The 16,809-nt window shown below is 37.5% G+C and overlaps 2 protein-coding genes across 4 annotated transcripts in view; both read right to left on the bottom strand.

Annotated features, from left to right (window-relative positions):
• The window catches only part of LOC113112317 (type I inositol 1,4,5-trisphosphate 5-phosphatase-like), an 88,808-nt gene extending 72,587 nt beyond the window's left edge, over positions 1-16,221 (bottom strand). The window contains exons 1-2 of one of the 3 annotated variants that reach the window (XM_026277767.1): positions 15,746-16,221; positions 320-361 (exon numbers count right to left, since the gene is read on the bottom strand). In XM_026277767.1, the coding sequence (XP_026133552.1) occupies positions 320-361; positions 15,746-15,823 (120 nt within the window). In that variant the 5' untranslated portion in view covers positions 15,824-16,221. The remainder of the gene's footprint in view (positions 1-319; positions 362-15,745) is intronic. The other 2 variants (XM_026277768.1, XM_026277769.1) reach the window with 2 other exon arrangements.
• The window catches only part of LOC113113212 (DNA nucleotidylexotransferase-like), a 65,548-nt gene continuing 64,752 nt past the window's right edge, over positions 16,014-16,809 (bottom strand). Inside the window, exon 9 of the mRNA XM_026279380.1 lies at positions 16,014-16,178. Within this exon, the coding sequence (XP_026135165.1) occupies positions 16,014-16,178 (165 nt within the window). The remainder of the gene's footprint in view (positions 16,179-16,809) is intronic.

Genomic DNA, 16,809 nt, shown 5'->3' on the forward strand with positions numbered 1-16,809 from the left:
AAGTACATAAAAACAGTTTACTGCAAAATCACCACTTATTAAAAAAAAAACTGAACCTAGTGATCACAATCCTTTTTACTTAATAAAGATTAATGGATATATAAAAAAAAATATGAAACAAAAATATGAAAATGAAACGAAAAGTGCAATCTTCCTACAAAAAGCTGTGATTTTCCAACAGCAAAGCTCATGGTGTTCAACGCACAGATTGTGACATCAGTGTCAGACAGTGATGTCATAAAGGTGAGCCAATCGCATCTGAGCTCTACTGGAGGGGCGGAGCTTGTCGAACAGAGGAGAGATCAGAAGAGCGTCTCACCTGACAAAACTCCCGCAGCCACGTCTTCTGTAGGTTCTCCGGCTGAAAGAGGAACGAGAGAAAGTCAGACGTCACGTGATACTTCACCGCATTACATTCATGCATTTGCTAGATTAGGCAACTTACATTGAGTTCAAGGAGCACATTTACAGTTTATCAGTTAAACTTCTGGGTTTGGTGAATAAATGATGCCTTCATGACTTGAATAAATGATGATTTTTGGGTGAACCATTCCTTCAACTCCACATGAGCAGTGTGTCTGATATCAGCATGCAGTGACGGGATTAAAGCATGAATAATTCTGTGACTTTAGTGACTTTACCCACCGCACAACACTATATAAGGACACACACGCTGAACCCTGACATTACAGTCACTGAGGGAAACACTGCACTAAATATGGCCTGCAGTCACACACACACACACACACACACACACACACACACACACACACACACACACACACACACAGCAGTAATGATGGGACGGTTCTGAAGAGTCTCAGGTCACTGTGGGTTCATCATCAGATCTGAGCCGTGACCTCCAGTGAAATCAGCTCCAGAGCCACAGCTAAAAACACCCACTTATCAAAGTTAATTTGCAGTTAATTCGAGGAGAAATCCACTGGAGGCCTGCTGATCCGGCCTGGTTTACACTGCCTCCCGGGATTCAGACACGCGTACTTCAGGAGCGCCGTGAGAACATGCCTTTAAAAGCAGAGCGAGACCAGAAGAGCAGAAGAACAGCGAGCGCTGCTTTCAGAGAGAAAAAGAGAGTTTCAGATCCACGTGCAAACACTCATTATTCTAACTACAGATCAAACTGATTACCAGAGAAACACATGTCTACATACAGGTCAAGCTTATATTAGAGGTTCAGAGAGATCCACGTCTCGAGCGCAACACTGTAATCATCATCATCATCATCACATATTCATGAGCAAATACAGTGGAACCTCCCGCATCTCCTGAAGAGCAGAGGAGCATCACGGCAAACAGAGGCCAACCTTGGACAAACGGCGTCTGAATGTTTGCAGAACACACTCTGGAGACAGGAGCCTTCAACAAACATCACACACACTGACAGAAGGATCACAGAACAACACACCAGCGATCAGACCTCGGGGAACATCGAGGAACACGTCAGAGCTGGAGATCAGAGACGGATAAACCAGGACAGAGAGTCTAGAGAGACTCGGGACTAAAAATACTGACTGACAGAGAGAGAGAGAGAGAGTGGGCGGGTCTCCACAGATGCTCGTCTCTGATTGGCTGCTGGGATCTCTCAGGGGGAATCACTGTCGTACGGTTACAAGACACAGATCTCATGATTCAATCCAAAACTTCATTAAATGTCAAATATTTAGAGAACCCTGTCAGATTGTGCGTTACTGTATGTTAAGAGTTAAAACTATTACAAAAATTAACAATAATATACAAAAATAGATACATTTATTATTAAGCATTTCTTGTTACATTGATTCAGAGCATAAAGTGACATGACGTTATCATTTATTAACAGATTAGTTGATTGTAATATTAACTGGCAGCTGATATAAATAATCATAATTATAATTAATTGTAATTATGTGCATTTTATGAGTTAACTTTCTACAATCAAGTTAAACGAATTGAAAAAAAATGTAGTTAAGAGTTTTTTAATGGTTTTAACTTTAGTTTCAGTTTGAGTTTTGGTTCACTATAATAAATATATTACTACATTATTAAAATAGTGGCTGTCATAGAAAAAAAACATGCATGGATTAAATAATGTCATCAAGATTTAGCACAAATTGTATGAATATGCAATATAGTGCATTTATATAGAATTGTTTTTTTCTAGCTAACTACTGACTACATTTCTAGATGAACACAGTGATCTCTCTTTTGCCACATTAAAGTGCACAAATAAACATTTCTTACTTGAATTTAGTTATAAAACATATTTGTAAGTGATAAAGCAGGAAGCTCGCTGCGATTCACTGTGATTCAGACTGAAAGATCAAGCTTTAGATCATTAAAAGGAAGATAAATGAATTGATTTAGCCTGAACTTTAACCCCAGGCCGTGTCACAGGTGTGTCGTGATCCAGCGATCCTGTCAGTGGAAAAGTACACACACAAAACACACGGAGAAACACACGTGTGTGCTGCATCTACACAAACAGAACCAACAAATACAGAGCAGAGGGTACAGTCACGCTAATGATACACACACACACACACACACACACACAGAGAGAGAGAGATGGACAAGATCAACTCATCACCAGCACTCAGCATCAACACACACACACACACTATCTGATCTGAACAGGTTTGTGTCAGATAACACTGAAGGAAGCTCATATTTTCAGCAGTCCATCAGGATTCCTGGTGAAACAGAAGAACACAAGTGTTTGCATTCCTACAGTCACACACACACACACATACACACACGGAGGGAAACGTTTGAGAAGTAAAACCCTGCAGACGTCAGTGACCGTCACAGCCGTAATAACCCAGAAACAGGTGTGTAATCTCCATCTGACGCTCTGAAGCAGTGTTTCTCCAGTCATGGCCCGAGCAGAACATCAGACTGAGCTCCAAAGACTGATGCATTCTGGGACACGTGATTAGTGAGGGAACAGCACAGCAACTGCTCGACATTAGTAACTGTCTAAATGCTTTCAGGAGGAGACAACATTCAATATTTAATCACATGTTTAGACATGATCCATAAATGCTCTACAAAGTCTTTCAGAACTAGTAAAAACGCTAGTAAAAAAGTTGACTAGCATTCAGTGCTTGTTAAACGTTCGGACACAACCACCTTTTAAAATACTAGTAAAGTCATCGAAACTATGAACTAAAACAAATATAAGAATTATGTACCGCACTACTGTCACACTGCATCTATATAAAGCTGTGCAGGACGTGACCGCCGACCTTATGACCTTTCACCCTTACCTGACCTCTGACCTCCATCTGCTACAATGACATCCACAAACACAAACTAACGGTCTGAAACTAACGGACGGAGGAAAAGAAAACCAGGGCAATCAAACTTCCACTGGAAAGATGCTCTAGTTTTACAAACACTTCCTGTGAGACTACACGAAGACGACAGTCGAACCGCTTTACACACAGAGAATAACACACACTCCACGTCTCCAAGTGTAAACAGGAAGCGCTCACAAAGCCAGCAGACGAGAAAGACTGGACTTCCTGTTCAGACCCTTCCATCAGATCAGTCCAGCTCTTGAGACACGAGAAGCATTTCTGTCATCGTCAATCGTTCTTCTGTGTGTATATATTTGGTATTTGAACTATTAAAATTATTTCAGTATTTTAATTCTTTTAGTACATCAAGTAGGCTAAATGAAACTGAGAAGTGCACTCCTTGGACACAGAAGGATCTTCCGGTTCTCTTATCTCCCGCTGCTCTCGGCTCTCAGCTTCCTGTTTGCAGTCAAGCAGGACAAACATGGAAAACATTTCACAGTCCGTCACTTCTGCAGCAGAAGCCTGATAGAGATATGATGTTCGTCTTCCTGCTCCAGACAATGAAGGAGAGAGAGAGAGAGAGAGAGAAGGGTTCAAGCACACAGAAGCATCTCGACCCGCCCTGGATGTGTTTATGATGGAAACATTAACACACTAACACAGGCCAGAAACTAACATCTTCAACACTTTCACACAACGCATGTGAGCAGAAAACATGTATAACAGCAAATATTACAGATTTTGGATGAATTGATTTTAATAGTAGGGAAAATTCAATGCATCAAGTGAATTAAACAAGAAAAACGGAGCGCCCATTAAAAAAAAAATAAACATCATACTTTATTACTCCGTCAGCTGGATTCTGGTTCTCAAACCTCCCAAAAGCTCGTTCTACAACATTATTGTATCCTCACTGATGACATTCAGATAGTGATAGTCAAGCAAACTTAAACACCAGAATCTAAAAGGAGTTATTTTACACTTTTAAATGGTTTCATTTGCGTTTGTACTTTTCAAATCAATGAAAAAAATATATATTTTTGCATATTTCTTTATATAATTGCACTGTGCTCACATTTACTTGTGCATTAAATTACAAAAAAAAATATATATATGCATACCAGCTTGTGCCTTATATTGTGATCTGGAATTGCAGAATATATTTTACTACATGCATTTCAGAGAATATAATGCATACATACATGCACAGTTTGCAGTATTAATATCATGACTTAACTGACGACAGAACTACGTTGTATGCTCATAGTTTCTTGTGTGCTTATTTATGATGACGTGATCAGAGTGTGTGCTGCATATACACGTAAAGTTGAAGAGTGTGTGCTATGAGCACAGTAAAATCATTGAACATGCTGTGGGTTTATTCATTTCCTCAGATCTAGCCTAGATCTAAATCTACTTCAGTTTGATAGTTACTCAACTTCCCGTCACATCCGGAGGCCAGGAATTGGTGGATTTCTAGTCACTTCAGTACAGAATCTACTTGAGTAAACTGGAGTATACAGCAGTTCACTGGGAGCAGAAACAGAGCGGTTCATCTCATACTCACATGCATTTACACAAGGAATCTTCCTCTTGGTTTGTGTGTGTCATCATCGAATGCAGAAGCAATGGATATAACTGATAACACACATTCCCTGCTTTTAAACTGTTCCAATACTTATGGAGGGCACTTTATAGATGTATGTATTATATATGGACTCTGTCTGATACATTTAAAACAGAGCCCAGAAAAATGGAAATGGAAAGCACAGAATCTGGGGAAAAAATTAAACTGAAAAATCTCCTCAGTGTCATGTTGGTTGTGACGCTGCTGTCATGTGACAGGAAGTAGTGACTCAATCATTGATCTGAATTGGACGTCATCCGTCCTGCACACCCAGTTTGTTCATCAAGAGCGTCCTCATTCCTCACGAATCTCCAGAACGCGGCACCGTGACCGTGATCCATCATGATACGCCGGAGGAGGAAACATCATTCTGAGCGAGAATGAGAGGAAGGAACGCAAACACACACACACACACACACACACACACGCGCACACACACGCGCACACACACACGCGTGCGCCAAATCAACACAAACAACAATACAGAGACTCGTCATATAGGAGCACACACGGGAATCTGGGACATGATCCCGGTGTCCTGACATTTTATCCTACCCTGTCAGATTTTCCTACCCGGGTTTACTGCGCACGCGCACATCAATATCGCGTCTTTTGTCTCATGCTAAACAACGATATTTAATGTATCTGCATTACTGTAAGGGTAGGTTTAGGGTTGGGGTAGGTGTAGACTTTAATAAAAACGCAATCTAGTTGGTAGAAAATAATATTTATTGTTGGTTTCCTGTAGCTGTATCCCTTCTCGCTACAACCGCGAATATAACACATAATTACTGTATCTGCATTACTGTAAGGGAATGATTAGGGTTGTGGTAGGTGTAGACGTTAATAAACCATAACTTTACAGTAGAATTTTTCGTTGTGGAATTGTACTACCCACTGTTTTAGTGGGAGGTAGTAAAATCTGACAGCGGAGGACAAATCGACAGAACACAGTCTCTGAAAGATCCTCTCCAAACACCAGATCAGGAGAACATCATCACTGCCGAACACAGAACTAAACACAGCAGGAAACAGCTCAGATATGAAGAGGACTTCCTTGTTTAAGACTCAATGAAGTCTCAGGAGCTCAAATTAAATATTATATCAGCTGCTTTGAATTTAACCTTTTTTTAGATTTGATTTAGATTTCTAATTATCCAAGTTATTAAATTATTAATCCAAATTTTATATATATATATATATATATACACACACTACATAAAAAGAAAATTAAATTATGAAATCCATCAATCAATCTCTCTCTCTCATTTTATTTTATACAGACAATATTATCTTAATTGTATGAAAATATGTAAAATCTAATACAAAAAACAATATAGATAATTATATAGTATTTAATATTTAGCTATAATATGTATTATATATACACACACTACATCCACAAAAATGTATGATTTATTTTTACTTTAATGATTAAATATATATATATATATATATATATATATATATATATATATATATATATATATGACATGACACACACACAGTAATTAAATATATAATTAAATACATTTCTATCTAAAAATGTACAAAATACATAAATATAAAAAAATGATATAATTGATACAATTTTTTCTATGATATGTACACTAATATAAATTGTAAAATAAAATGCAAAATATTAATATAATAATTCATAATATAATGTAACATATCATTTTATATTACAAATGAAAAAAAATCTGATTTAAGATGAAACATCCGTCTTTGCACATATTTACGTGTGAGGTGTTCTTGTGTTACTGTAGAGAGAGGTTGGGCAGTACGACAGATTGTTTAACAGTAGAATGGATATGTGTAAAAAACAGAAGCAGGATGAGAACAAAACCGGTCAAAATGACATTAAAGCAGACAGACGCTATAAATCTGCCAATATTTTAATGAACTTGAGCTCGTCCTGCAACTACAGCATCAGATCCACATGACAGAAAACACCGTCCTGTCAGGAATCAGATCACCTGAGTGTGTGTGTGTGTGTTATTAATAGTGTTTGTGTTATTAATAGTGTTTGTGTTATTAATAGAAATATAAACAAAGGAAGTTTGACTCCTATTCCCTTCAAAAGGAGGTTTTCTCAATTGAAATCAGCCATTTCATTTATCTTATACCGACTGGTTAGTTTCAATCAAGTTATCTGGAGTAAAAAAGACAAACACTGATTAATTCCATCCCACTTCCAATCTCCCTTTTCTTGCTTACATTTTGTAACAAGTTGTTACTATTAAAAAAAAAATAATGTCTGTGTTTTTCTTTCTCACTATTTCTAAGATAAAGAAATTGATGTCGCAAAAAATAGCTTTTATGTGATTTCTATTTCTATTTTTAAAAGTTTTGAATGCATGTTGTTTTCAGACATTTTTGTATGTTGTATTTAGATTTTTTATGTAAAGCTTTTTGAGAAGTAACATTTAAAAAAAAATATAGAAAATAACTATTATGATTATATTATAAATAAAAACCTATATCGATTTTCTTCCCACTACAGTGACAAGAATTATCAGTAATATTAGTGTTAGGCCATTACAGTAAGGATAATTAATATTATTAATAGTAACGAGAATACTAACAAATTATATAAACATAAGAATTAGATTTATTTTGGATAACAAAAATAAGAACTAGAATAAAAGTGTCAATATAAATAATTACGTTTTTAAAAAATGAAGTATATGTACGTGCAAAGAGTCTGACACCGGCATCTTCACTCCAGACGCTGTGTGTGTGTGTGTGTGTGTGTGTGTGTGTGTGTGTGTGTGTGTGTGTGTGTGTGTGTGTCTTGACTGGCAGGTGGGCGGTCCAACAGACAGCAGTTCTCTGGCACCCACAGGCTTCAGTCAAAAAGAGAGCAGACTGTAGGGAAGTGAGGCTTGTCCCCGTTTCATACATCCAGACCTACTTATTCTACATGCCCTATATGAACACACACACACACACACGTTACAGAGAGAGACAGAAATAACTGTGCTGTGATATATACCATTAATGCAGGGATCCAGACTAACACTTGAGAGCAAGCGCTGGGGGTGGTGTGGGGGGTATTCAAAATAAAGATCATTTAACCATTAAATTACTACTGCTATTATATAATTACTTTTGTTTATAGCTTTTGTTTTTGAATTGGGTTGAAACTACAGAGAACTGGCCTTAAATTAAAGATTAACTGTAACCATGTGAAATTAAAGGCAACAACTGCATAAATCTACAATCCAAACAACACACATTCAATAAGAGGTTTCTTAATCAGCATTCAGTATTCGTTTTAGTTTTTAAATTTGGTTTTAGATTTAAAAAAAAAAAATATTTACCAGTGAGACTAAATAAAGGTATAATATATAAATATTATTCCAAAAAGTTAAAATCTAATAATGTTGGTGCGAATAAAACAAAGATTCAAGGTGTTTCATTCATCCAATTTAAAAATAAAAAAATAAGGTAATGATTGACATCTATATTTTTTTTTACTTGAGCCAATGAAAAATAAATAACTTATTGTCTCAAGTAAAAAAATATAGATGTGATCATTACCCTAGATATTTTTTAATTTGACGAATGAAACACTTTTTTCAGTGTGCGACATCACGTGATTTTTAAATCAAATTAAGTCGATGTTATTTCAAGGTAAAATTTAAATAATCATCCTATACAGAACCGACGTTTACTTCTGGCTTTTCAAACGTGTATGAAAGTTCTAATTTACAAAAAAAAAAAAATCTGTTTTGTCACAGTTTAGTCCGTTTCGTTTCTCATCCAACACACTAGAAGTTGATCTGAACATCCCTTCACGGTCTCCACCTGTCCAGGGCGCGAACAGGTAAAGTACACTCACACAGCTTCAGTGAGGGGACTCGAAAGGGACTCGAAAGGGACTCTTATTTTGTGCAGTCTGCTGTTCGCTTCCTGCTGTCTGTGCTCCAGACGTGTAGCTCTGTGCTTCCACTGCTGATTGGTTGCCCGTGTCCTGCGCACAGATTTCGAAATACTTCCACACAACTGACATGATTATTACAATGTAGTCTGTGCACGCGGAAAAATCGGCCGAAAAGAAACCAAAAACCGGCCGATTGCCAATCGTGTATTATATTTTAAGCAAAAACCGTCCGGTTCCGATTCATGGCCGGTCAACCGGTGCATCCCTACTATTAAATACCAAATGAACATCTTGTTTATGCACACTTTCCTTCTTTCTTGTTTGTTGCTTAGAGATGCTTTGAAAAAAAAAATAAAAATCGGAAATCTGTATCGGAATTTGAGGATGTCAACCTACTGGTGTATTCCTCACAGTGACTCTATTAAACGACTCGCTTCAGCTTCAGGTACAACACAACATCACATTAACCCACTATATTAAACTCATGAAGTCAGAGAAGAGCAGCAGCAGGCCACAGTCGAGTGTAGAATCACAGGCCTAAACTCTACACAGCTCATTACCTCCACTCACGCAGAGAGGCATTCTGGGTAAAGTAGCGTTTAACACATGAGCCTGACACACTGAGTAATTGAGGATTGAATTATTCCTCGCTGCTGTTTCTGACTGCGGCTGATCTATTTGAGTGTGAGCGAGGAGCAGAGGAGTTTCCTCCTACGAGAGCGTCTCATCGTCACGCACAGCATTCTGGGTAACATCGCCCCGTGCCGGCCGCTCGTTCACCATACATGGCCACCGGCCCGTGCCAAACGCTGCAATACTGACGGAGCTCCAGCAGATTTTTGTAATGAGTCCAATGGACTTCCCATGGCTGAAGAAAGCCAGACACACACACACACACTCCCAATCTCCCATAGAGCACTGGGACGTAAATATCACTTCCCACCTCCCACATCCACAGCCCAGGTGCTTGCTCACATCAGCACATCAAGAAAAGATAAAAATACTTTCATGAATCAGACAGACACACAGCTTTTGCATCCTGGGAACTACAGGACGACGGCGGAAAAACAGATCGCCAGGAAAACTTCACAACAATGAGAGACTGAATATTCTGAGAAAAAGAGTTGCAATTAGTTATTTAAAAAAAATAAGTTAAATGAGAATTTTTTTTTTATTATTATTATTTTGAGGGGGGGAAAGCAAAAATAAAAAATAAAAAAAATATATCAATATTAAAGTTGCAGCCATATGGGATTAAAATCAAATCATTTTTTTTATAATAAAGAAATTACAGGAACACCAAAAATCTAAGATAAATAAAAAATCGTTAAAAAAAAAAAAAACAGGAATGAGGTCAAAAACATTTTTAAAAAGTCAGAATTACTAGAATGAAGTAAAAAAATCTAAGATAACAAGAATGAAAATTCACAGTATTTTAATAATAAAACAAATACAATCAAAAATCTAATATGACAAAAAGACAAAAAAAAATTGAGAACAAGCCAAAATAAGAGAAAAGCAAAAAAAAAAAAAAAAAAAAAAAATCAAATCACAATACTTGAAATAAAAAAAAAAGTCAAAATTACAAGACTAAAGTAAAAAATTAAGATAATGAAATAATTGCAGCAATGAGATTATATTTTTGTGACAGAGGAAAAAAAAACAAAAAGTTAAAATTACGACAATAAAATGTAATATCTTATGTGCACTCTGTCATACTAAAAGCTGCTTGCTTAAAGAAAAGATACACAAAATCTAAATAACGTAAAGCATCTGTCTGTATTGGTGTGCTGTGATTGGTCAGTTCAGCGGTGACCATAGAGAACAGGACACAGCACTAGATCGTGTTACCAGCAACGCTTGTGTCCTGAACATTACTACATGAAGTCTCTCAATGCCAGCGCAGGCTTTCTTCTCGCTTTCATGACACGCGTTTACATTCCAGAAGAAAGACAAGTCCAAACCCGCAGGAGTTCTCGCACTGACGCTGCTCTTACACACACACACACACACACACACACACAACTGTTGAACAGAACTACAACTCTACTTGGGAAATAATACGAAATTACTCAAATATGAAAACCATCAACAAAGCAATCTAAATCAAAGAAGTACTAAAACTAAAAATTAAACTTAAAAATAATTGAATACATTTAATAACAGAAATATTAAAAAATTAAAAGCACATCAGAATTGTTTTAATTAACGAAATAATTTTAATGAAAAATGGAAATATAAAGTTGATTCAAATTATTAATAAATACTATGATAGTATATAAATAATACTTTTTTATGAAACGTAAAATTTAACACAAAAGTAAGCTGGAGTACTAAAATGATTAAAAATGAATAAAATTAAAGCTAAATAAAAATAAAAGCTTTTAATAAGAGTTTAAAAAAAAAAATTAATAAAAAAAAAAATACATAAAAGCTGATTTAAAAAAATAAAATACTATAATAGTATAAACATAGCATAAAAAAAGCAAAAAATATCAAATATATAAACTATTTAATCATTTATTACATTTACGGAGTTTTTCTTAAAAGAGATCAGAAGACTTTGAAAATGGAGAAGGAGAACTTCTGATCGTCTTTTTGTCATTCGAGTCAACAGCTGCATCTATCATCATTCAGAAGAGCAGCGTGAGCATTGTGCTAAACATCTTCCTCTGTTTGAACACATGACCAGAGACAGACGTGAACTGGTTAACAGCAGCGTTGAGCCGGAGAGGAGACATGAAGCTTCTGCGGTGTTTCACAGACGTGCCTCTACACGGAGGAAACACACACCTCACTCATGACAGCCAAACATCTGCTGCGACCGCTCAACTCAAATACTGTCCAACATTGATGAAGATCAGAAATTATTCTTCAGCATATTATTCTGATTTCTGAAGATCATGTGACACTGAAGACTGGAGGAATGATGCTGGAAATACAGCGGAGCATCACAGAAATACATTACACTTTAACACAGATTCACACAGAAAACAGATGTTTGAAATTATAATAATATTTAACAATTTCTTACAGTATTTTTGATCAAATAAATGCAGCCTTGGAAACAAAAAAAAGTGTTTTTTAACAATATACTATATATTAATGTATCAATTTCACTATCAATTTTTTTTATTTAATTTACATACAGTAAATTACAGAAATGTGAATTCAGTGAAACGTGTTTAATTGTCACGAAAGCAATGTAGCAATGCAAAGACAGTCTTAAATCCTAAAATATATTCTTCACATTCTTCTGATGTTTTGTTGGTTTGTTTTGACAGGTTTCGCGAGATTCTCTCGTATCCGTATGCACGCACGCACACTTACCAGAAACAGCAGTTCAGAGGGAAAATGCATGTTTTACAGGTTTCTGCATATTGAATGACAGCATTTCTGTTTGCTTTTCACACGTCAAAGCGCAACATCAGCGTTTAATGAAACTACAGTCAAAGCCGCAGGACCTGGGCATTTAAAGAGACAGAGACCCCATCACACAGCATCTAGCCTGCATTACCCAGTGCACTCCAGTATGACAATCACTGGAGGGGAAATAAACCGCTCAACTACATCCACTGATAGTCATGTTATTGAGCAGATCATAGGTGCGTGTTTGACACTCTCAAATGAAAGTCCCCCAAAAAAAAAAAAACATTTGAGCACTAGACCTGACCTGTTATATCTGGTGTTTTCACTACTAGTGTCTTAAAGCCACAGTTCACCCAAAAAATGATATCCATTGGATAGCATTTTGGAAGTCGATGGCTAACAGAAACTGTTTGCTAATCAACATTCTTCAAAACATCTTGCTTTGTTTAAAAGAAACAAATTCATACAGGTTTGAAGGCAAGTAAATGTTTTGGGCGAACTGTCCCTTTAAGAGAGCGGCTAACACGGTTTGCTATCAATATACAGTAAGTGCAGATTGGAAAGAATGTTTTGGAAATTTATTTTATTGTTCTCAATTATCTATTGTAATTATTCTAAAGTGTTCTGGCGCTTTCAAAGAACCACATGATGGAAAATATTAACCGCTCTTTCTGCATCAGACATGATTCACTAACACAACAAGTTCCTGTGAAATTCCTCTTTATTGACCAGGAAAAAATAAAAAGGAGAAAAAAAAAAAAAAAATACAAAATCGACACACACATATTTCACTTCTAGTAAACGATCAGCACTGCAGAACAGATCTCTACAGGACAACCATTCAGACATCGGAGCAGAAATAATATAGAGCAGAACTCCTGAAAACAGACTGATAAAAACACGACCCTCCGATCCAACTATAGGATCACTACTGTACGTGTCGACTGAACACTGAGAATCACTGCACACGCATGTGTGAAAACACCCGTCTGTTGACCTCTGACCTCTGAACGTGCAGAACGAGAAGACGTCTGACCAGTAAAACATGTCAATGTCACACCACACAGATGAAGTCTGATAACTCTGGGTTATTTATAACAGGAATCTCATCACGACTGATCTAGAACCAGATAATAATGAGCTCTTGAGAGAACCGAAGAACCGGCTCAGATCTCTGCTAACCAGACCTGCTCAAATACAGAGCGAACAACGAAAATATGTTCGATGAACGTTCTTCTTAAGTTATGAACACGTTGTTGTTTAATGTTCTCTGAACGTTTCGATGAAATCCAACTGAACCGCTTCGTAAAAACATTCCATGAACGATTTATAAATAACGTTTTTGAGCTCACATTTCGAGAACATTATTGAAGCCCAGATAACGTTGAACAAATGTTCTATTAAGGTTACTAAGTGAACGTTTGTTCATAACTTTTAAAAAGAACCTGCGACTGCATTACAGAGTAACAATCGAGTTCTTTGCAATGAAAAGAATACGTTTTTCCTGTCTCTTATTGTTCTAGCAACGTTTAACGTCAACCTCAAATACATGCTATGCAATAAAAAAAAAAGACAATCCCAGAATGCACTGCAGCAAGCTAGATGAAAACATACGGAAAGATGGGGGAAAAAGCAAGAGTATCACAATATATAGAATCACAAAATATCGCCATGTCAGTTTTGTCACACAGCGCTACTATAACGAAACCTCACTAGGTTCTAGAGCAGAGAGAGTCCCGTCTCTTTTCTTCTGATAACATTTTTTATAAGAGGTTCACTGATGGACTGGAGTGCTATGGATTACTGTGATGTTTTTATCAGACTCTCATTCTGACGGCACCCATTCACTGCAGAGCATCCATTGATGAGACACTGATGCAATTCTACATTTCTACAAACCTGATGAAGACACAAACTGTTTTTGGGGGTTTTTAAATGCCATTTTCCTAAGATTTCGTTCATTTACAGCTGCTTCCTTTCAGCACATGATGCTCTGATCTCAGTGACCTCTCACTATCCCGGCCCAGACGTTAAACCACAAAAGCAAGTCATTTATAGATCCTGAAGAGCATATGCATCCTATAGCTTTACCTTTACGGCTTTTAATGTCTCCCATCACTTCAGGAGCATCTCATCAGAAGAAAAGAACTACAGTACAAGACTTCAACCGCTTTATAACAGCACTTGCCAAAAACTGTGGAAGCCGTCCAGCCCTAAACACCTCATCTTGTGATCGCTAACAAAGAACTCATTTACTTCATTCACGTAATTTGGAAATATCCGTGCATTTGTGGCTTGTGCAGCACAAAAGGCCCATTGAGGGACGAGACGAGACGTCTGAACATGTCAAATATTCAGGTGTATTTGTGCAGGACTCTATGAGCTGGTTCTGGCCACGCTCTGGTGTAAAACAAGTAATGTATAAACAGAGATATTCATAAGACAGCAGTTCAGCGGTCACCACAGGCCAACTATTAATAACTCGAGATAGTACGGGACAGTTCCTCTCCACACGCGGAAGAAAACACAGTTTGCTATCAAACAAACAGATCTGGCTTAAACTTCTCAGAAAGGATTCCAGACGCTCAAGTACTGCCTCATTTACAGAACATCTTTAATAGCTGAGATTATACTTTACTACGGTTTATTCAGAGGAACTTATTTGCTTAAACCTCAACTCGTCCTGGTCTACCACAAGTTTGCGTAATGGTTTTGATCGAGTGCGATAACAAAAGAGATTTCGATTAATCCACAGAGTCGAGTGATTATGAGAAGGACAGAAGATAAAGCGTTATAGAAGTTATTCTTCATCCTTCAGCTCAAAAACATTGTCTAACACAACCTCTTGCATTAAACCAGGCTCTCGCACACTCTGACCCACTCGTTTCCATTACATTTGGGACTATTAAGGAGTTTGAAAGACAAAAGAACATCGTTAACACTTTACAGTAAGGTCAATTACTTAATACTTTAGTTAACACGAGCTAAGAATGAGCAATATTTCTACAGCATTTACTAATCTTAGTTCTTTTCAATATTTATTAATGCATAATTTAAATCAAAAGATGAGCTTGTTAGCAATAATGCACTTAAAATGAACTAACAATGCATGACTGGAATATATATTAACTAGCATTTACTAATGGGACCTTATTGTGAAGTGTTACTCGAATATCACTACTGTTAGAAAGAAAGAAAGAAAGAAAGAAAGAAAGAAAGAAAGAAAGAAAGGACTAATTTTTTGTCATACATACATACATACATATTTATCAAACAATAATAATGTCAGACCAAAAACAGACACATTAACCAACATCAGCTAAGTATCCAGTAACTGACACGTGACTAGTGTGTGAACCGCGAAACTAAACGTCAATCAACCGGAGACCGTTAGGAACTCTGAGGGGACACTGAAAGGTCGTGGGTTCGACTCTATTCGGGTTAATTTATCAAGTCCCGTCATTACCCAGCACACTTTACCTCAGGTTACAGCAGCAGGACTCACTCTGAGTGCACTGGTGTGGAAGAGAGCGTGTGTTATTAGTAATAAACACTTACATCTTCAAACAGCGATCCGACGTTGGCGGTGACCAGCAGGATTCCCGCGCCCTGCGCCGTCCGCTTCCCCGCCATCATCACGGAGCTCGCCCGCCGGACTAATGAGCTAATCTGAGCTGTTTCCGGAGCGAGAGCAGCTGTGGAGTAGAGTAATGGTTCGTGGGGTTAAACGATGCGGGTTCGAGTCTCGATCAGCTGGGATCGCGCATACTCGTGCGCGTCTAGTAACGCGAAATCAGAGCGCGCTCCGTGCTCGACGCGTCAGCCTTCACTTCTTCGCCGTCTCGGCCATGGTTTGGAGAGTTCCCCGGTTTAATCCACGGCGGGTGCCGGTCTGCGGAGCGTGTTTCCCTGGTGTGCGGCTCTCCCGTGCGCGCATCGCTCGCGTTTGTTGAGGAGGACACGCCGCTGCTGGAGTGAGTCCTGCGCTGCGCTGACGTCACGGAGCCTATGGGAAAACGCGGCTCTTAAAGGGGCAACGCGTGACGGGCGAGCCTGCAAAATAATAAATAAATGCATGTAAAAATAGGAAAATAAGAAATTAACTGCTTGCTGATTTTTTTTTATTAATTATAGTCCTACATTTATTTTTGTATATGACTTTTCCCCTCCATTATTATATTTTTACTTTATTTATTTTTAATAATTTTTCTATTTTATTTATCGTTTATCATTATTTATTATTTTATATTTATTTATTAATGAATCAAAGGAAAAAATAATAATTTTGTAATGCTGACATTACTATTTTTCATAGCTTTTTGATCAAATATCCATGTATCTATCTTTCTATCATTGTCTTTCAGGAAATTATCACACCGCAACAACTTATTCAAAGTGTCCACAGCTGGGACTGACAGCGCACGAGCCGTGTGTGTGTGTGTGTGTGTGTGTGTGTCTGTCTGTGTGTGTGTGTGTGTGTGAGAGAGAGAGAGAGTGTGTGTGTGTGTGTGTGTGTATGTGTGTGTGTGAGAGAGAGAGAGAGAGTGTGTGTGTGTGTCTGTGTGTGTGTGTGTGGGTGTGTGTGTGTGTGTGTGTGAGAGAGAGAGAGAGAGAGTGTGTGT

The sequence above is a fragment of the Carassius auratus genome, chromosome 13 (assembly GCF_003368295.1).
Source record: "Carassius auratus strain Wakin chromosome 13, ASM336829v1, whole genome shotgun sequence".
NCBI classification, from domain to species: Eukaryota; Metazoa; Chordata; class Actinopteri; order Cypriniformes; family Cyprinidae; genus Carassius; species Carassius auratus.